Source organism: Cetorhinus maximus, chromosome 19, assembly GCF_964194155.1.
Source record: "Cetorhinus maximus chromosome 19, sCetMax3.hap1.1, whole genome shotgun sequence".
NCBI classification, from domain to species: domain Eukaryota; kingdom Metazoa; phylum Chordata; class Chondrichthyes; order Lamniformes; family Cetorhinidae; genus Cetorhinus; species Cetorhinus maximus.
In genome coordinates this window covers 63,305,032-63,326,993 of record NC_135897.1, presented here as the reverse complement: position 1 = coordinate 63,326,993, position 21,962 = coordinate 63,305,032, and the positions used below count along the sequence as shown (strand labels likewise).

General features: G+C 43.5%; 1 protein-coding gene across 1 annotated transcript in view; it reads right to left on the bottom strand.

Moving 5' to 3' along the window:
* The window catches only part of mcf2l2 (MCF.2 cell line derived transforming sequence-like 2), a 396,665-nt gene that overhangs the window by 84,263 nt on the left and 290,440 nt on the right, over nt 1-21,962 (bottom strand). Inside the window, exons 20-26 of the mRNA XM_078563948.1 lie at nt 21,733-21,825; nt 16,954-17,046; nt 9,907-10,032; nt 8,420-8,641; nt 7,227-7,319; nt 3,654-3,732; nt 3,045-3,111 (exon numbers count right to left, since the gene is read on the bottom strand). Coding sequence (XP_078420074.1) covers nt 3,045-3,111; nt 3,654-3,732; nt 7,227-7,319; nt 8,420-8,641; nt 9,907-10,032; nt 16,954-17,046; nt 21,733-21,825 — 773 coding nt within the window. The remainder of the gene's footprint in view (nt 1-3,044; nt 3,112-3,653; nt 3,733-7,226; nt 7,320-8,419; nt 8,642-9,906; nt 10,033-16,953; nt 17,047-21,732; nt 21,826-21,962) is intronic.

Below are 21,962 nucleotides of genomic sequence, written 5' to 3'. Positions count from 1 at the left end.
CAGTTAATTATTCAAATTGGCTATCCACTGCTGGGCATGTAGCCTCCACCAGTGATGACCCACTTGGGGGAAAATCGTCTGGAGGTGGTAACGCGATGGACTGCTGACCTGAAATCTGAATTTCCTCCTGGTCCAAACTTCAAGCTGCCCTGACATGACTTGGAAAATTCTATTCTTTGTCTCCAAAAGGACTGTGTGGTGCTCACTGCTACCAATGCTGTCTTGAACAAAAGCAACCGCGGCAAGTAGATTGGTGAGGATGTGCTTAAGTGCATTTCCTCAAGCTGGTTGTCTGTTGTAAGCCCAGTCTCTCAACTTTGCCATTCAGGGCATGATGCAAATGATGAAAAGATATCAAATAATACCATAAGATGAAGGAGCAGAAGTAGGCCATTTGGCCCATTGAGTCTGCTCCATAATTCAATGAGATCATAGCTGATCTGATAATCCTCAACTCCATTTTCTTGTCTTTTCCCAAAAACTCTTGATTCCCTTGCTGATTAAAAATCTGTCTATCTCAGCCTTGAATATACTTAAAAACCCAGCCTCTACAGCCCTCTGCAGTAAAGAATTCCACAGATTCACTATCCTCTGAGAGAAGAAATTCCTTCTCATCTCTGTTTTAAATGGGTAACACTTTATTTTAAGGTTATGCTCTCTGGTCCTAAACTCTCCCACAAGGGGAAACAAGCTCTCAGCATATACCCTGTCAAGCCCCCTAAGAATCCTTTATGTTTCAATAATTATTCTAAACTCTAATGAGCACAGGCCCAACCTACTCAACCTCTCCTCAGAAGAAAATCCCTCCATACCCGGGATCAACCTAGTGAACCTTCTCTGGACTGCCTCTAATGCCAGTATATCTTTCCTTAGATAAGGGGACCAAAACTGTATTCTAGGTATGGCCTAACTAATGCCTTGCATAGTTTAGCAGGACTTCCCTATTTTTATACTCCATTCCCTTTGAAATAAAGGCCAACATTCCATTTGCCTTCCCTATTACCTGCTGAACTTGTATGCTAGCTTTTTGTGATTCATGCACAAGGGTCCCCAAATCCCTCTGTGCTGCAGCTTTCTTCAGCCTTTTTCCATTTAAATAATATTCAGCTCCTCTATTCTTCCTGCCAAAGTGCATAACCTCACATTTTCCCACATTATATTCCATCTGCCAAGTTTTTGCCCACTCACTTAACCTGTCTATATCCCTCTATAGACTGTGTCATTCCCCCCGCTTGCCTTCCCACCTATTTTTGTGTCATCTGCAAACTTGGCGATTGTACATTCACTTCCCTCAAGCAAGTCATTAATATATATTGTAAATAACTGTGGCCCCACTGATCCCCGTGGCACTCCACTAGTTACAGGTTGCCATCCTGAAAATGCTCCCTTATCCCAACTCTCTGCCTTCTATTAGTTAGCCAATCCTCTCTCCATGCTAGTATGCTACCCGTAACACCATGGGCTTATCTTATCAAATGATGTATTACTGCCATTTATCTAGCATTTTAATACTTCATATATGACCAGATATATTTATATCCTCTTCCCCCTATCACATGAGGTGAGAAAGTAGTGGAGCAGGCAAGAAGCAATTAGGTTACATCACAATCCATTTATCACCACATCTTTTGAGAGTTACATTAGCTTCCTGATGTCGCTGTAGCAGAAAATCCTGGCTCTTATTGCTGGCATGTGACAGTCACATTTCAGAGCTCATACTTGAGGTATCATGCTTTGTTATAATGGGAAATACGCCTGTACTTTTTAAAAAAATCTCAATGTGACGTTTTAATTTCTGTTAGTTTTCCTATTTTAAGATTGTCATAAACTGATTATGTCACTATTGTAGGTCTGAATAACCATCAAGCCATCTGCTCTGGCAAAAACTGAGAAAAAACAACTTTTCTGAATGGCTAGGAAAGAAAAGTAGTGAATCATATCTAAAAGGAAATTTCCATGACCTTCTTGGTCCTATAACTAAGGCTTAGAAATATTGCATGCTTCAGGCCTTACCTCAATAATATTAGGACTAAATTTAACTTTCGATGGTGGTAGAAAACAAGCAATGGTGGCTTGTCTGCCTGATATACTTTCCTGCCCTTTCCAGTGACCAAGTTGTTGCTGACCATTTTGTGCACCACCAAAGGTTAAAATCTGCCCTATTAGGTGTGATTTAAGTTTTACGTTGTTATCTTTCAATCTGTCCATTTACTGTTTTCACTTATTGCAGATCATCAAGACTCTTCATCCCTTTGATCTTAAATCTCCTTAAAATCTTCCAGAGCCAACTGAAACTTCCTATAGCGTCACAAAGCAAGACCAGAAGTCAAGATATGGATCCAGTCTGTCTTTTATGTGTTCTTTAAATTTGCATGACACTATTTATTGCTCTTTCTCATTTGCCCAGGCCATTAATATTCAACCACATAGTTTGGGATTAGAGTCACACATTTGATCAGAACAAGGAGGGATAGTAGATCTCTCCCTGATATTAAAATGTGAACCAGTTGGTTTTTTTGAATGACAATTCAGCAGCTTTCCTGGTAATCTTTTCTGGCACCAAACTATCAATTAGCAAATAACTGAATTCAATTTCATAACTTGCCATGGTGGAGATTGAACTTGTGATAGCTGGGTTGCGCATAAAGTCAGCACAGATAAGGTTATTATAGATAGTTCAAAAGGCATCATTAATTTGTTGACGATACCAATGAGTTTAAGCAAATTAAAAGGTGGCTGTTTAATCCAGGTTTAGGTTCTCTTGGAAGAAAATGGGTGACAACAAGAAGGGTTTCTGAGGAAGGACTCTTCAAATGATAAATGAATGGCATTGTTTGGATCATTTACAGTTTTAAAATATTACAGTCTTATCAAAACTAATAATTAATATATTTTCAATACAATGCTTCTACATACTAGCTGTGACTGAGTTCTGGTAATTGATATCAGTGATCAGAAAAGATCAAGCTTGGGAATCTCTCAAGATTGAGTCAAGTAAGATGCTGTAATGGTTAGTTACCAAAAATGAATAGATATTACACTACCTGTTGGGTGCATTCAGTGGAGCTTGGTAAACATGTTCCTGGATCCTCTGGTTTAGTTGGCTTGCTTCTGTCATACAAACGAGAAAGAAAGAAATTATTATATAGAGTTTGTACTCTTAGATAATTCTTCTCGGAATTTTTATTCAGGCATGAAGAACACATCCGTAAGGGAGGACATCCGATTTTCTGTCCACTTAAATTAATGGTTGCTAGAACTGCATGGACTTTGCCATGAATGTACACATCTCCCTGTATTGCTGAAAAGAGAGACATGCTGTCGAAGCTCTTTGTGTTGTACTCATCAGGACAAACTTTCAAGAGTGCCAAATTTCAAAGGGAACAACAATTTATACTGCATGAGAAAGGGGTACTGATTGATTGGCAAGTGGACTCTGATTGGTAGAGGCATTGCCATGGAGAATGCGCCAGGGAACAGTTATCCCCACAAGTGGAATGGGCTCGCAATTAAAGCAGTTAATGCAGGTATCAATTGACACTCTTAAAATTACTTGGATACCAGGATAGGAATGGGGTTTGGTGTTATAAAGAAAAGTATAGATAGTCAATTTCTAGTTATATATTCAAAGCTTGATTTGCACTTTTATTTACCTCTGTAAGCTTGCAGTTGTCCTGTCAGTACTTTCCTGATTTCTGAAACCCAAAGGTTCTTCAGCTCTACAGATGATGCCTGTAATTAGGTGTTTCATTTTCAAATTGGATGAAAAAGTACAACATTACTGTAGAACAAATTACTTAAAAATAGTGGGCAAGATTTTCCACCTGCGTTCAACTACTTTCATGTTGCAACTCCAGTAGATGGGGCAGAAATCATTTGGGGAGCCATTCTCCTGCCTATTTGCCTGTACCCTCCCCCAACCACTTCCAGGAATTTCCATCAAAAGTAATGGGGGCACTCTTTCTAATTTAGGCAGACATCTTCACATTAGATGACAATTTTCCCAGCTTTTGGATCCCAGCGATGTTGGGTACTATGAGAAACCAGTGTGTTCCTTGCATCCAGATACAATGTTAACAGCTGATCAAGATGAAAGGAGCCATGACTGTATGTTATTGGTGAACATTAAGCATGGAAGTATACTGAAGCTTATGATTAAGACATTAAATAGAAAATGCAGGAAATACTCAGCAGATCAGACAGCATCTGCTGTGAGAGGAAAAGACTTAGCAGGCAGGATTTTTTTGGATGGCAGGGTTTCCCATCCCCACCACTAAGATTGCCAACGGTAACTAAATGTATTTCTGGAGGTTTCATCACATGACTTGCACCAACGCTCCAGCTGTTAGTCGGCCAACACATCCATCCTTGTGATGCACTGCCTTCCTAAGCCAATTGGAAAGCAAAAGGACTTATTACCCAATTTGATGATGCTTGGACGTCAGGCAAATAGCCTTTATTTTATTTTTAATGCTTTTATACCCTGCAAAAAGAAATGTTCAAAGAAAATGACAAAAAAAATCTGTTTTAATGTCCCAATGATCTTTCTCCAGGGTTGCACACAGTGTCCTAGAGATTGATCTTCAATGCCTGGAGACTCCAGACCAATCCTGGAGAGTTGGCAACCCTACCCACCACTGATAAAGTTGCCGGCAGCTCCACCGCCATAGCATTAATTGACTGGAGATAGGACTTCCGCCACCTCACTCAGAAGGAGGTCCTGCCTCAGAGAGCTGCTGGCAATCTGACTGGGGAGCAGCTCAGGGTCCTCAGCGGCGCCATCAGGAACTAGTGAGGAAGGCAGGGACCCTGCAGCCTACAGAAGGTCGTAGATAATTTTAAAAAACATACAGGAGAATTTTCTCCCCGTCAGCGGGGTTGGGCAGGAGCAGGCCCGGGCGAATGCGCAACCGATCACCACCCGCAATCGGCTGGGTGCTGCCAGTTTGTGTGGGCGGGCCAATTAAGGCCTGCCCAGCGTGACAGCACCCGGAAGCGCTGAGTGCTCCCGGTGCAGGCGGGGGGAGAAGGCTGAATCAGGGCCTGCGCTCTTTCACACATGCACGTGAAAGAGTGCAGAAATCTCCCTGAGGCACGGAGCTGCCTCAAGCAGATTAGTGTAATTTGTTAAAATTTTAATAAAGAAAAAAAATATTTTTAAGGCATGTCCCCTCATGTGACGGTGTCACATGAGCTGGGACATGACAATGTACTTTAATTAAAAAATGTATTTAATTTATAAACCCTTCATGAAACCTCATCCCACCTGTGGATGAGGTTTCATGATAAATGCGAAGGCCGCCTGGGCTCTTTGCCTGCCCACCAACCTTAAGGTTGGACGGGCAGCTCAATTAATTACTTTAATTAGTTTTTAAATGGCCTTAATAGGCCTTTGACAGTTCGGCGGGCACGCAGCAGAGTCGGCTGCGCGTCTGTCAAACTGAGGATCAGAATAACGCGCAGTGACGTTGGGACACACGCCCGACGTCACCGCGCGTCACTTTATGCATCGGTGAGCAGGGCCCAAAGATTCTGCTCATAAAAATTATATTGATGGAGGGAAGCCTCTCTGAGATAGTTACTGAGGCCGTGCTGGTTGTGTTCCCTGCCTGTGGCCTTCTGTTTGCTGCCACTGGGAGTTCACCTGTGGCCTCCCCACCCGACGGGGGCTTGATCCACCATTGGCAAAATACTGGCAGCCTGGTAAAATGGCTCTTAATAGGGTATTTGAACATTTGAAATCGTTTTCTGCCTCTTTGTGCCAGGGAACCTGTCTGAAGCTGGTCCTACCTTGGGTAAAATCCCCTGATGGCGGGACATGATTGAGGAGCCGATCTGGCAAACTTGATTTTACAGCCCTTCCCCCACCTCCCCCCCACCCCCCTCACAATCCTTGCCATGATCCTGCCTGTGCGGGCCAACAAAACGCTCCCCAACATTTCATGCCTATGGCTTTTCATCAGTATTTTGCCTTTTGCCCTGATTAGGGTAACTGTTCAAAATTAAACCATTTATGGCACAAAAAACTCAATTTTCTGCCAGCAAAATAAAATTAGATCATTAACAGGTCATATCCAGCTACTGTGGATAGTATATCATATTTTCACTCACTGTTAGCAGGGCAGTTATCCCTAACCTTGTGATGTTTCCAAACCTTTGCACCAAGAGTGAGAGACAGCAGTGATGTTGAATTGCAAACGTAGGGAGTAGAATGGATATGTTAAATAGACAATGGGTAGGTGGGAAATGAGCCAAGGGTCAGGCAGTTGCTATTCAAAAACGTATAGATACTTAGATATGCCCCAAGCAGTGAAATAAAAATGTCTGATAGCTGCTGTTCAGAGGACAGGCTATTAAGCTATCTAGTCCCTGCTCACTGTCTCACATGCACCTCTGAGGATATGATATAAGTGACCAAGGTGAAGATTCTTGCTTCTACCTTGCTACAAACACTTTGCATTCCCCTATCACAATTGCCTGGCTAGTTAATATCTCTAATCTCCAGTCAGAAACAGAAGGACCCATTATAACCCTGTCCATCCAGCATAAGGCAGGTGGTTGGGCAGTTGAAATGCTTGCAGTGACTTACCCCCACTAATTGCATTGCCATGGATTGCAATTTTAACTTTCTCTTCTGAGTATGTGAGAGGCACACCCACTGGAAGGGAGTATGGTCCTTCTTTAAATATACAGATCAGCATTTTATGATATCGTTGGGGCTTGAGTGCAATTTTAACCCAAGGCCTGCATGGAGAAGCGATCATAGCTTCCCCACCAGGCTAACCTCTGGCAAGAGAAGCCAGAGGCCAGAAGAATGAACAGCCTTTTTAAAAAAAAGTTGTTTCCTGTTGCAGGTGGAGTAGGAGTGCTCCTCTGAACCCTTAAGTAAACCTTGGGACATCCCTCACCATTAGCCCCAATTCCTTCATCCACCACTTCCCTGCTCCCAACCACTTACCTGAGAGTTGGGGCCCATTCCTCCAGGTTCTGGGAGTGCCCTCCTGACACCTGAAATCCCCCTCTCACCTGTCTGCTAGCTAACACTTCCCATCAGGTTTGGCAAGCAGACCAGTAGGACTTATTTGAAAAATGTCTCGCATCATCTGTTGGTCCTCGACTGCGGAGGGCTTCAGCCCCATCCATACAACTCCCTCCAGGAGTTAAAATGAGCTGTAAAGTTTATACTTTAAATAATAAAACTATGTACAGTTTTCAGTATTATTTACCTGAATAATGTATACTTCCTCTCTGCCATTGTACCAGATTTCAAACTTCTTAATGTCTCCCTTTACATTTTCTGTGATACCAACAGCACTCATCTGAAAGCACAGTATGCACATTGTGAGTTACAAGCCTGGTCAATGTGACAAAATTCATGCTTGTGGTACAAGAAATCTGGTTTCTTTTGTAATAACTTACATATAAAAGTTTCAGTAAAGGACAAGATGCTAAACTGAAGTCTCAGCTGCTCTCTCAGATGGACATAAAAGATCGCATGGCGTTATTTCAAGCAAGAGCAGGGCTGTTATTCCTGTTGGCCTGACCAACATTTATCCCCGAATCAATGGTTTTTAAAATATATTCATTCATGGAATGTGGGCGCCACTGGCTAAGCCAACATTTATTACCCATCCTTAATTGCTCTTGAGAAGGTAGCGGTGAGCTGCCTTCTTCAACTGCTGGAGTCCATGCGGTGTGGGTACACCCACGGTGCTGTTAAGGAGGGAGTTCCAGGATTTTGACTCAGTGACAGTGAAGGAATGGCGATATATTTCCAAGTCAGGATGGTGAGTGGCTTGGAGGGGAACTTCCAAGTGATGGTATTCCCATGCATCTGCTGCACTTGTCCTTCAAGGTGGTAGAGATCGTGGGTTTGGAAGGTGCTGCTGAAAAAGCCTTGGTGAGTTGCTGCAGTGTATCTGGCAGATGGTACACACTGGTGCTACTGTGTGTCGGCGGTGGGAGGAGTGAATGTTTAAGGCGGCAGAAGTGGTGCCAATCAAGTGGCTGCTTTTTCCTGGATGGTGTCAAGCTTCTTGAGTGTTGTTGGAGCTGCACTCATCCAGGCAAGTGGGGAGTATTCCAGCACGCTCCTGACTTGTGCCTTGAAGATGGTGGACAGGTTTTGGGGATTCAGGAGGTGAGTTACTCTCCGCAGAATTCCCAGGCCCGCTGACCTGAATATTGTCCAGGTCTTGCTATATATGGACACTGCAGCTTCATTGTTAAACAGATTATCAGGTCATTATCTCATTGGTGTTTGTGAGAGCTTTCTGTGCACCAATTGGCTGCTGGGTTTCCTTCATTACAACAGTAACTACCCTTCAAAAAGTACTTCATTGGCTGTAACACACATTGATTTGAAAGCAGCTATATTAATGCAAATCTTTCTTTTCTTACTGCTGATGTCATTATGTACCTTCAATGAATGTTTAAAGCTGTATGAGGGAGATTTCTCATGTCCATCTGCATTTTCCTCTCGTTTCTTGCAGAATAGCAGCAATTTTGTGTAAAGGAAAAGATGCCTTTGCATTGGCTTGAACCTTGCCAAGTCTTTGACCTTGCTGTGAACCTTCTTGTGGTCTGTCCACACATTGAAGGATCCTTGCATCAAGAGCTTCCCGAGGTCATTTAGATTTCCCTGTAAAAGTAATGCATTTCCAAACTTGAAGCAAAATTAATGCATCATAGGGCAAGGTTGTAAGATAACTTCATTTATCCTGTTGTATTGGGGTAAAATTAAAATCAGCATTTTGCCGTTTCTAGCAAGGCTGTTGGTCTCACTTCTTGTCTGATTGGCAGTGCAAATGGATAGAACCTTTACTAATGAAATTAAAAAAAAGAAAATGCTGGAAATACAAAGGAGGTCTGACAGTATCTGTAGATGTTGACAACCCTTCCTTCAGAGTCATTGACCTGGAGAACTCGGTTTCACCAATGCTGTATACCTGCTGAGTGTTTCCAGTATTATCTGTTTTTATTTCAGATTCCCAGCACCTGTAGTACTTTGGTCCTTTACTAATTAAACTGCACAGTGTTAAATTCTCAGAAGATCAGAGGGACCTTGATGTGCATGTCCACCAGTCCCTTAAGGTAGCGGGACAGGTAGATAAGGTGGTTAAGAAGGCATATGGGATCCTTACCTTTATTAGCCAAGGCATAGAATGTAAGAGCAGGGAGGTTATGCTGGAACTGTATAAAACGCTGGTTAGGCCACAGCTAGAGTATTGCGTGCAGTTCTGGAATCCGTATTATAGGAGGGATGTGATTGCACTAGAGAGAGTGCAGAGGAGATTTACCAGGATGTTGCCTGGGCTGGAGAGTTTTAGTTACAAGGAGAGATTGGATAGACTGGGGCTACTTTTCTGGAGCAGAGGAGATTGAGAGGGGACATGATTGAGGGGTATAAAATTGAGGGGCATAGATAGGGTAGACAGGAAGGAACTTTTCCCCTTGGTGGAGGGATCAATAACCAGGGGGCATAGATTTAAGGTAAGGGGCAGGAGGTTTAGAGGGGATGTGAGGAAGAATTTTTTCACCCAGAGGGTGGTGGGAATCTGGAACTCACTGCCTGAAAAGGTGGTAGAGGCAAGTACCCTTATAACATTTAAGAAGTATTTGGATGTGCACTTGCAATGCCATGGCATACAAGGCTATGGGCCTAGTGCTGGAAAATGGGATTAGAATAGTTAGGTACTTATTTGACTGGTGCAGGCTCGATGGGCCAAAGGGCCTTTTTCTGTACTGTAGACCTCTATGACTTTATGACAGCTTCACAAATAAACACTGAAGCAGTATAACTACAAACATCAAAAGGACAAACATTTGAAGGAAAAATCTTCTATTGTTATAAGCCACCACTGGCAGCAGAAACAGAGTAGGTTATACATCATATTGTGCTCTTACCTCAAACCCAGTGATAGCAATTTGATGCATGGAGTCGTTCACTGATTTAATTATACTAATCATTGTCTCCAGTGCTTCCTCTAGCTCTGCAGTGCCTTCTGAATTTTTACTGCACTTTAGCATCTCCTAGTAGAAACAATCACTTAATGTTAATTGGCAGTCAGAACACATAGTCTATGTAAAAATGAATTTGCTTTATTCTTATTTTATGGGGACAATTTTTGTTCTCATGCAATAAACAATGACTAGTGAGCAGGATGTGTGTGGCAGCTGCCTGGAGAATTCAGGGTGCAACATGTGCACTTATCATGATTAACCCACATTATCGTGTAGTCGGTGAGGTGCTAACACAAAATACACTCTAGATAGACAGCTTGTCAAAGCAAAGGTAGGAAATCAGATATTGTGGCCATTGGTCAAAGGCTTGGAGCAGCAATTTCAATGCTGGTGTATTTTTCATTGCAACAGAGAGAAGTAAAATCATAGAATCACAGGAAGCGTGAGTGCAGAATCCACAGCAGAAACCATATAAGCGATCATATGGTTCATAAGTGTTGAAGTGAAAACTCACAAGCAACTGACAGAAAAATGTCAGAAAAATGTCTTCAGAACTTCCATCCAGCTTTACCTGACAATAGCTGAGGATTAGTTTAAGTATCGCTGCAAATAGCTGCTTCCCAACTTGCATTGGCCATGGTTGGTGGAATGGTTCAGGAACTAGCAGTAGGCACAGATGAATATGATGTCAGAAAAATGATGTGACTTGATCTCTATTTGCACAGATGAATGAGACTCCCATCTTTCTTTGACAGCCACTCTAGCTGCCAGATTCAAGCCCAACCAAAAAACCTCAAAGCTCTGATAACTAGCAGTTGCTCCATTTTCATTGTGCTACCACCCATTTTTCAGTGTAAACAGGGTTGTAGAATGATAAAAATCAATCCATTATGCCTTTTAAAATTATTTATTCAGTGATTTTTCTTATTTGCTTGTGTTCACCAACAATTCACCCCATTCAGAATGTCATTCTTACCCATTCTTCTGATAACCAGCATTAATTTTTGTCCAGATGATCAAATAATATTAGTTTGAAACAGCATTGTATAAAATAGACAGCTCCTGCTGCTTGAGCTTTTGGTGGATGATTGCAGCAGCATCATGGCCTTGAAGGAAACCTGGCTGGTGGCGATACCTTCCCCCAAACTGAATCCTTCCCACCTAGTTATATCTTTCATCATTGGTCTTGCCAAAACCGTCACAGTGGTTGTGTGGCTCTTATAATCAAATCATACCTTCATCTATCTCCTTAGTCCTCTGGCATTTTCTCCTCCTTTAGGCATCTCATTCACCTCACCCCTCTTGCCTCTCATTTAATATCTTTGTTCTCTATTATCCACCCAGGTACCATGTCAATTTTCCCACTGAACCATCTTCACTGCTTTTGTCCCTCAGTCTATGCACTGAGTGACTTCTCATCCTCAGTGATTTAAACCTCTGTCTCATCATGTTCCTTCTGAGTTCACTGTCCTTTTCTCCTCCCTTAATCTCTCCCACCAGACAAATTCCCCAACTCATATTCATGGCCACTTGCTATGACTTGCCATCTCATGTAACCTCACTACTCCCACACTATCATTCATAGATAAGATCATTTCTGGTGACACCTATATCCTGCTTCCCCCTCCAACTCTACTTCCTTCTGTGCCTATCCTGGAAAATAATCTCTCCCAATTCATTTACAACTACACTTTCAAACTTCCAACTCCCTATCCTTTGGCCCTCCATTCACCATACCATTTCTGCAGCCACCCACCGATCTACACAACACAACCATACCTCCACTTTCAATGCCCTAAGCTCCATTAAAACTATTACTCTCTCAGGGTCATTGCCCCTGGTACATCCCTCATCTCTGCCCCATTAAGTCCAAGGCAAGCAAGCTTGGAAGGATAAGGCAAACAGCCATTCGTTGCTAGATCTGGCTGTACCACATGCAGCACTATTGGGTCCTGCTCCTGTGGGTGAAAACTGTTCATTATTCATTATTCCAGAATCATCCTAGAATGCAAATGGAACCCCCAGCTATTTTCTCTCCTGCAGACCATCTTCTTAAGCTCCCTCTAAGCTGTCTCCTCCGAGCCACACTACCTGCGTGCAGGTCATGGATTTCTTTGTCACTAAGATTGAGACTATCTAATCCAGGCTTGTCCAACTGGCAGCCTGTGGACCGCAATGTGGCTCACGAGCCCCTCATGTGCCCCCTGGAGTCACTGTTCAAAATGCTAGTAAGACAGGTAAGTAAAGTTCAAGATTTTGCACGGGGCTGCTCCTCCAATCATAGGCTGTTCCCTTCCCGCATTTGCTGCTGACAGGCTCACTATCAGTGTGAGTGTGCTGATGTCTGCCAGGGTCTGGGGAGCAAAGGTGAGGCAGGCCCAGCGGGGGTTGGAGTTGAAGGTGAGCCAGGCTCAGGGATGGGGGGTGCAGTGGCAAGGGTGAGGAGGCTCAAGGGAGCAAAGGTGTGGCAGGCCTGGGGAGAGAGAGAGGCTGTGGGGCCAGGGAGAGAAGGGGTGTGCGTATGCGAGAGAGAAAGGGAGGGAGGGCAGGAATCTAGGCCCTGTGGGTGGGCGCGCGCCCGAACGGGTGTAAAATCATCCCAACATCATTGTGCACTCTTGCGATCTATCAGTCGGGAGGCACGCGCGAGAGTTGGCAGTGCGCCCACTGATGATTAAGAGGTCTATTAAGCCCCTTAAGCGAGTAATTAATTTGTACTTTTTGCTGCCCGTTCAACCATTCGGTTTGCAGGCGGGTGTGATGAGCTTTCCAATGGCAAATAAAAAAACTGGTAAAAATTTATCAACTTCCTTTTAAACATGTCCCTCTTCATGTGACTGAGTCACATGTGGGGACATGTGTATATAATTTCTAAAATCTTTATTTCCCTTTGTACAATTCTTCAGCTCCTTGAGGCAGCTCTGTGCTCTCAGGGAGCTGACAGTGCACACTCCCCCTAGCATGTGCAGGCTTCCGCATTCGCCCTCCTCCCACCCCCCACCTCGGCAGTGCTGAGCATTTCAGCGTGCCTTTCATGCTGACTAGCCCTTAATAGGCCAGCCAGTGTGAATTCGCAGTTGGAGCCCGATCACGGGCAGTGGGCCTTTTCCCAGCTGCTCCCAGGTCTGCCTGCTGCCCCCACCTGACAAACAGAAAATCTTGTCCAGAGAGTATGTGAATGTGTGTGGGAGAGATTGAACGAGGGAGTACGTGAGTGAGTGAGTGTGTGTGTGTGTGTGTGTGTGTTGTGTGTTGGTGTGTGTGTGTTGTGTATTGTGTGTGTGTGGTGTGTGTTGGCGTGTGTATTTGTGTGTGTGTGTGTGTTGGTGTGTGTGTGTGTGTTGTGTGTATGTGGGTGTCTGTGTGTTGTGTGTGTGTGTGCCTGGCTCACTCCCAGGGTGGAATTTTATGGCCCCATCGCAGCGGGAGCGGGGCCGTAAGAAGTGGCGAGCCGTTCAAAATTCTATTGAATTTGGCGGGACCGTAAAATCCCACCAGCGTAAAATTCTGGCCCCCAGTCTCAGGATTCTCAGTCACCCTCACCCCCACACACCAATACATATGAGGTTGAGTGAGTAAACACCCTGAGACTGGAAGTGAGCTGGACACACACACACTCAGCCTCTTATAATCTAAAGGTCATTTTTATTAATTACTCTTTTAAAAAAATATATCAATTTATAGCCTTGACATTGCTTTATTTTTGCTCAGCAAATTGTTTTTTTTTTTCACACTCAACTTTTCTTTGAAATTCATTTATCTTTCCAAAATCTGCTCATCAGACCCTTGAGTGAGAATAAATTGGAAATGTGGCCCCCCCCACTCAAAAAGGTTGGACAAGCCTGATCTAATCAGCTGCCTCTGCCACCAACCCTTGTCCCTTCTGTCTTTAAAAATGATCACCCTCATCTTCAACTTTCCTTCCTCTCAAAGTCCTTGAATATGCTTTTGCCTCCCAAATCTATGCCTATCTTTCCCAGAACTTCATGCTTGAAACTCTTTATTTGGGTTATTGCCCCACCACAGTACTGAAATGAATCAAAATCACAATGACAAGCTACCTGACTGTGATAAATGTAAACTATCCATCTTCATCCTTCTCAATCTGTCAGGAGCCTATGACATGGTTGACCACACCATTTTTCCCTGGTGCCTCTCCACTGTCATCCAGTTTCTTTCTTATCTATTAAATTGTACCCAGAGAATCATTTACAATGGCTTCGCTTCCTGCTCTTGCATCATCACCTCTGGTGCCCTCCAAGGATCTATCATTGGCCCCCTCCTATTTATCATCTGCCCCTCACTGATATCACCTGAAAACACATCATGTATACTCTGATGACACCCGACTCTAACTCATCACCAGCATTTTTGATCCCTCCACTTTCTCTAAATTGCCCGATCGCTTGTCTGACATCCAGTACTTAAGGGATAGAAATTTTCTCCAATTAAATATTTTGTCAACCAAAACCAGTGATCTCTGTCCCCGCCACAAACTTTGCTCTCCAGCCACTAACCCTATCCTTTTGCCTGACAACTATCTGACGTTGAACAGCCTGTTTGCAAACTTTGTGTTATATTTGCCCATGAAATGAGCTTCTGACCACAGATCATTTCCATTACTAAGGTCACCTATTTCTACCTCTGTAACATCGTATTCAATTCTTACCTTGGCTCACCTGCTACTAAAACCCCCACCTAATGTGATTATTCTAACACAATTCCTGGTCAGCCTCCAATGTTCTAACCTCTGTAAGTTTGATGCGACCCAAAACTCTGCTGCCTGTGTCCCAACTTGCACCAAATCCTAACCACCCATCACCCCTGTGCTTGCTGATCAACTTAGGCCCCTGGTTAAGTAATACCTCAATTTTTAAATTCTCATCCTTGTTTTCAAATGTCTAATTGGCCTCACCCCTCTCTATCCCTGTGATCTCCTCCAACCTCACAATCTTTTGAAATAAATCTGCGCTTCTCTAATTCTGGCCTCTTGAGCATTCCAATTATAATTGCACCACCATTGGTGGCTGCCCCTTCAGTTTCCTAAGCCCTAAGCTCTGGAATTTCCTCCCCAAACCTCTCTGCCTCTCTACCTTGCTTTCTTCCTTCAAGAAGCCCCTTAAGACCTACTTCTTTGACCAAGCTTTTGGACATCTGTTCTAGTATTTCCTTATGTGGCTTGGTATAATATTTTGTTTTATAAATCCCCTGTGAAGTGCCTTGAGATGTTTTACTGGGCACTATATAAATACAAGTTGTTGTTGTTAGTGGACCATAGTATTTGTAGGACAAGTATTTGTTTTGCACTTGGTCAGTACCATCCCGGAAATGTGTAATTGATACTTATCTAACTGAAATGAGGTTTGTACGCATCTCTCAGCACTAAGTTTGCCGTCCATTTTTTGAGCTCTTTCAGTGCTGGCCATTGGCTACAGATAGATGGATTTTGTTATTGCTGTTGATGGCAATACTGCCCTAACTCCAATAGGGAAGATTAAGTGACTCAAGAGCAGATTTGAAAACAATTGACCCATCTCTAAATTTTCTGACTTATCAATGTCAGCCGCAGGTCAACAGAATTTTGCCCTTGGCGGGGGTGCTTGGCGGAGGCTGGCGGGAAGCCGACTGCTGCCCACGATCGGGCCCGGAAGGCAATTCCACACTGAGCGCTGCCTGTGCTGGAGGGGAGGGCAGGGTGAGCCGGGCGAGTGCCACCTTCGCGTATGCGCGTGAGTGAGCGCTGCATAATCTCCCTGAGGCACAGAGCTGCCTCAGGGAGATGAAGCGATATAAAAAATGTTTTAAAAACTAAGAATGTAATAAAACATGTCCCCTCATGTGACTCTGCCACATGAATAGGGGCATGTTATTAATGAAAAATTAAAGTTTTACTTTTATTTTTATTTGCTTTTGGAAACCTTATCCCGCCCGTGGATGAAGTCCCCAAAAAAATGCAAAGGCCACTTGGCCTTTTCGCCTGCCCATCAACCATTAGGTTGGATCGGCAGTGAAAACTTTGTTAATTTATAGCTTAATGGCCTCAACAGGCCTTTTAATTGTCGGCGGGTGCGCTGCTGGCTCCGGCACACAACCGCTGACCGAACTATTGCGCAACTGTGCATTGACGTCGGCACGCTTGGCCGATGTCAACACGCGTCATTTCACGCTCAAACGGGTCATGCATGCGCCCCCCCCCCCCGCCGAGCAAAAATTTCTGCCCCAGGTGTTTGAAACAGGGGACACGAATACAAGATCATTACTAATAGAGTGTCTTAGTCCTGTAAATTAAACCCTTTAATTTTCAAGCAATGCAATGGGACATCACTAGTTGAGATATTTCATGGGGACATAGGGCTCAGGAGTAGGCCATTCGGCCCTTTGAGCCTGCTCCACGAATCGATAAGATTGTGGCCTCAACACAACGTTCCTGTCTGCCCCCCATAATCCTTGACTCCCTTGCCTATCAAAAATCTATTTAACCCAGTCTTGAATAAATTCAAGGATCCAGTCTCCACTGCTTTCTGGGAAAGAGAACTCACAGACTAATGACCCTCTGAGAGAGAAAAAAAATTCTCCTCATCTCCATCTCAAAAAGAAGACCTCTTTTTAAACTGTGTCACCATTCTAGATGCCCGCACAAGAGGAAACATCTTCCCAGGTATCCACCCTATTAAGTCTCCTCAGGATCTTACATTTTTCAATAAGGTCACCTCTCATTCTTCCAAACTCCAATGAGTATAGGCCCAACCTGTTCAACCTTTCTTCATAAGAAAAGTCCTTCATCCCAGGAATGAGTCAAGTGAAATACCAGAAATAGTTACACAATTTTTGCCTGCTTTATCATTGATGTAAAAACTGTACACATTTCTATCAAAATCAAAGGCATGGTGCCTATAATATTAAAACTATCCAAAGTATAGTGCAATGTCTTTTGTTTCTGCAAATCTTCAGCCAACCTTACAGCAGGTCTTTGTTTAGAATCCTGATTACCTTAAGGAGGAGTTGATACTTTGTAATCCTTTGGACAGGTTTCAACAGATAGGCATCCAGTGAGAGTTTATGATCCAGTTTTCGTTGGCACTCCTGGAAAAAGAACACAAAATAAAGTTTTGGAGCTTAGCAACCATTCAGGAAGTCCTGTTGTATTAAATAATGAGCCAACTCTTTCACATGCACAGAGGTGGCAAATAACAAATTGTACAGACTGAGCGCCGTTAGAACCAGAAATACAACTTAAAGAAGTAATATGCAAATGGAGTGGAAAGAGGTTTAAAAAGCTGTTGAAGAGTCATATGGACTCGAAACATTAACTGTGTTCCTCTCCGCAGATGCTGTCAGACCTGCTGAGTTTTTCCAGGTATTTTTATTTTTGTTTTGGATTTCCAGCATCCGCAGTTTTTTGCTTTTATATTAAAAAGCAAGCTATTGAGGGATTGGCACCGTGAGAAGCTCCTGGAGACTTATTACTTGAGATGACAGTGAAGGGGATGGGGAAGTTGTATAAAATCGGTGTTTGCTGGTGGATGAAGGGACTCCGGAGTTATCCTTGTCTTACTGGAAAGGAATGATAACATATTGTTACTGCGATAGTAATGCAGAGGTCTGGACTAATAATCCAGAGACATGAGTTCAAATCCCACAATGGCAGCTGGAGAATTTAAACATAGTTAATTAAATAAATATGGAATTTAAAACTACTGTCAGTAATGGTGACATAAAAACTCATCTGGTTCACTGATGTTTTTCAGGGAAGGGAATCTGTCATTCCTACCTGGATGTGGTGAATTGAGAGCTAGAGATGGGGGGTTTAATAATCAGGTTGCAAGGGTCCTTGAAGGCAAGTGTGGATGTTGGTAAGTAAAAGAAGTAGAACTACAGAAGGATAGGGTGTTGTTATTGGTAAAGAAAATGAGGGGGGAAGAAACTTACAGAAACTGTCCAGCAGAGAGTGAAATGCCATTGCAGATTATTAACTCCATCAGGAGATATGTAAGGGAATTATAGTAACATAGGACTTAGGAGCAGGAATAGGCCGTTCAACCCTTCAGCCCTATATTCAATATCCACTTATATCAATTAACATTAGTATCTAAAAGGAATTATATTCAGCTATGATCAGTATTTAATCATGTTTACATGTCATTTTTGTAATCACGGTAATCACTATGTATCTGATTTAATATTGGAATCTCTGGAATCTTAGGATCTCAGTGTTCCTGTGTTATGGAACCTTGGGCGCTAAGGATTTAATGGTGCACATATTATGTCTTTTAATATGGATCTTCCAGTTCATAGAGACAATTAGCTGTACGCATTTTAAATTATCCACGTTTATACAATGGCCTAGATCTTCCAGTCAGTCAGCAGTGTCACTGCCTGTGAAGATTTACCAAACCAACAATACTGCCCATTTCTTCCGTGATCTTCTGATCCCAGTGGACACAGAAATGGGCAACACAGCATTCCCTGTCTAAGTCCCGTGAATGGAGTAGAATCAGGGAAAGACGAGGAAACGCCCCCCTTTTACAGCACTAGCTGCTATATTCAGGGAAGTTTAAGAGGTCCAAGTCTTTTAGTGAATGAATGTGAGTTAGTGAATGGATGATTGAATGGGTGAGTGGATGAATGGGTGAATAAATGAGTAGGTGGGGGAGGTGGGTAGGTAGGTAGGTGGGTGAGGTTGGTAGGGGGTAGCTGGTGAGGTGGGTGAGAGGTAGATGGCTAGATGGGTCAGTGGGTGAGATAGGTAGGTGGTTATGAGGGTGAGGTGGGGAGATGGGTGACTGGGTCATCAGATCAGGGGGTAGTCAGGTTGGGTCAGGGGACGTAGCCAAGTGGTTGGGTGAGTAGTTAGATCTGGTCAAGGGGCAAGTTGGATAGTCAAGGAGAAGTTGTGGTGAGTAGTTGGGAGGTCAGAGTGGGTAATCAGGTGGTCAGGGGTGGTAGTTGCGATCAGATGTAGTCGGGTGGGGGATGCAAATAGGGGGTGTCAGTTGTGGAGTCACCAGCTGTTAGACCAGGTTTTAAACTGTAAAACATTTCCTGAGTAAATACACAGTAAGTCCCACGTGCCTGGCCAAGTCTCTGCTCTGAGCTCAGGGCTGGAGACATCTAAGGAGCAGGGAACAGGGCAGCAGGGAATCAGCCCAGCAAAAGTTTGAACTTCCAGGGCAATCCCTACATATGTCCAGGACTTCCGCGGGGTCCTGACATGCATCTTCCAATGTACGTCCAATTTCCGATGATCAGAGACAGGAAGGTTTGTACCAATTAATTCAGGTAATAAGGGCAAACATTAGCTGAACCTGATTCACAGTCATTGAAGTTTTTTTGCAGAAGCTCTGTTAAATTCCTGATCTTGTTGAGAAACTACGTGGCTTTACTTAACCTTTGGACTGTCAAAGTACTGATACAAGAAGACAGCTTAAGATTGATCAGGTCGTCTGCACAAAAGAAGTGCAAAGCCCGAATCTTCCGTTCAGTGTCAGACCTATTTCTGACCCTGAACAGACCAAAAAATACATGCATACCGTACTCTGATATTTCCGGGCAGTCTTCCGATGGAGGATCCCGCAGAACTGAATCAGTGCAGGAAACCTCAGAGGGAGCAGCGGTGAGGATCCATGCAGAAACCATGCCCCTTTTTACGGCACTAGCTGCCGTATTCTGTAAGTAAAGAGTTTAAATATCCCAAAGCTTCTGTGAAAAGCTATAGAGAGAAGGCAAGTGTGTAAGGGGGTAGGGTGGGTGAGGTAAGAAGGTAAAGGGGTAAGGTGGTTAGGGTGGTGCGGTTGGGGGAAAAGGGGGAGTCAGGGGGCAATCGGGAGGTTAGGGGCTCAATAGGCTGTGTCAGGGAGAAGTCAGGGGTTCTTGGTTGGGTGGTGGGGGCTAGTCAGGTCAAATCGGGAGTCGGGGGGCAGTTGGGCAATTAGGTTGAATCGGGGGTTAGTCAGGGGATCAAGAGGGTAGTCAGGGGGTCGGGTGGGGGGGGACGGATTTAGTGTTGTGGGGTAGTTGGGAGGTGGAAACTAGCCATGTTGAGTCGGGGGTTAGTCAGGGGGATTGTGGGGGTCAACAGGGGAGTTGGGGGGAGAGGGTCAGTGTGAGTGATTGGAGGTGTCAGCTCTTTAGTTACATTTCCTGTTTAACATTTCCTGGGTAACTATTCTGGTAAATAAGTCGGAACTGTCTGAAGTCTCCAACTCTAACTCAGAGTTGGAGACTTTTTCCAGAGGCTCCCAGGAGGAGGGAATTGCCCATTGCAAGTTCAAACTTTCTAAGCAATTCCCACAGAGTCACTGCGTTGGGACTTTTGCAGGGTCCCATAGCTTTTCTTGAGGTGTACGTCCAGTCTCCGACTATCCAGAGACCAGAAGATCTGGGCCCATATAAGAAGTAGGGTCTGATGAGGAAAGGAATATAGCCATATTCTAAAGGCATACAGAATGAGCTGTTTGTGCAGAAAGGTACCACATATGACAATATTAAGTGGTCATGCCAAAGATGCCTTGTAAGGTAATAATATGTGAACTTTGATCACATGGACAGAGCTAAGCTGACATGGACCAATCACAGAGCTTTTATGTGCCTCTAGAACCAATCATCAGGTAGAAACGGATCGTGCATATGGAAACCCTCACATCCAAAACAGGATAGAAGCACAGCCGAGGACACCACAGTGGACCGACTCACAACAACGTAAAGAAGTCATAGCAAGACAAGGCAAGGAAGAGGCAGCGCCACAGCAAGACATAGAGAGGAAGAGGTAGCAAGGTCCAGGACAAGTGGGGTGCTCCGTGCCCAAGGTTAACATGGGAAGTAAAGCCTGTCACGACCTGAAAACTATCACCTAGTATGTTAACTTTTATATTTTTATACTTAATAATTCTTCCCAAATTGTTATAAACTAATCTGCCCCCTTGTCAACTTTCTTTGTCAAGTCCAAAAACCCGAGAATTCACATCTGATTCTCACAGACACCTATGCTGTTCAATCCAGGACAATATAAGGCCTTTAAATGCAGATTGTGGCTGGAAGTTGAATCCACATAATGAGCAAGAGTTTCTCCTTCTACTAATGCAAAAAATCTGACAATTCTCCTGCCATTTGAGGCAAAAGTTTCAAGAATACTATATTAAACAAGAGGTTCATCTGTCTAATTTCTTGGTTTATAAGAGCAATACAAATATACAGTTCTGTACAAGGAACAACAACAACAACAGTTTGTTTTAAATAGAAAAACACTGCAAGGCACTTCTGATATGTAATCAGACAAAAATGGACGCCAAGCCAATGTTTGATATATTAGTTGGGCAGCCAAAACATAGGCACAGAGGTCATTCTAGAGTGGATGCATAAATGAGAAGAGGGGAAGAAAAGGCAGATGGAGTTTAGGAAGGAAATTCCAGAGTTTGGTTTGAGTGCCATTGACAAAGGCAATTGGGAAAGCACAATAGACCAGAAGAGTTCAGGAAGTATTGTAGAACTAGACAATGTCATAGAGTTAATGCAGCAATCTCCCACTGAGATAGGGGCCAGAATTTTCCAGCCTTTCACACAGGTGGGATCTTCCGGTCCCACCGATGTGAATGGAGATTTCAATGGCTCGCCGGCCCCACCATGGCGGGGTAGGGGCTGGAAACAATTGACAACATTGCAGATGCCAAGTTATTTTTTCTGGAGTTGCTATTGTGCATTTTGATGTGCTGTACATTACATGAAGCCTAATGCAACACTATTCTGAGAACTATAATAACATAGAATTTGTACCTGAAAGAATTGGCAGTCTCCACATTGTCTCCAGAGAGCTTCTGAACGTGGTTTGTTTTGACAATACTTTTCATAAATCTGTAAATCCTCTTTCTGTAGAAAGAAAGTCAGAAACCTTCTTGATAAAAAAAATGGAAACAACTGTCTGCAAGATGGATAGGATTGAGAAGTAAAAAATTGTGTAATTAGCTTAACTAGAATAATTAGTGGCGTACAAAGACTTAGACACA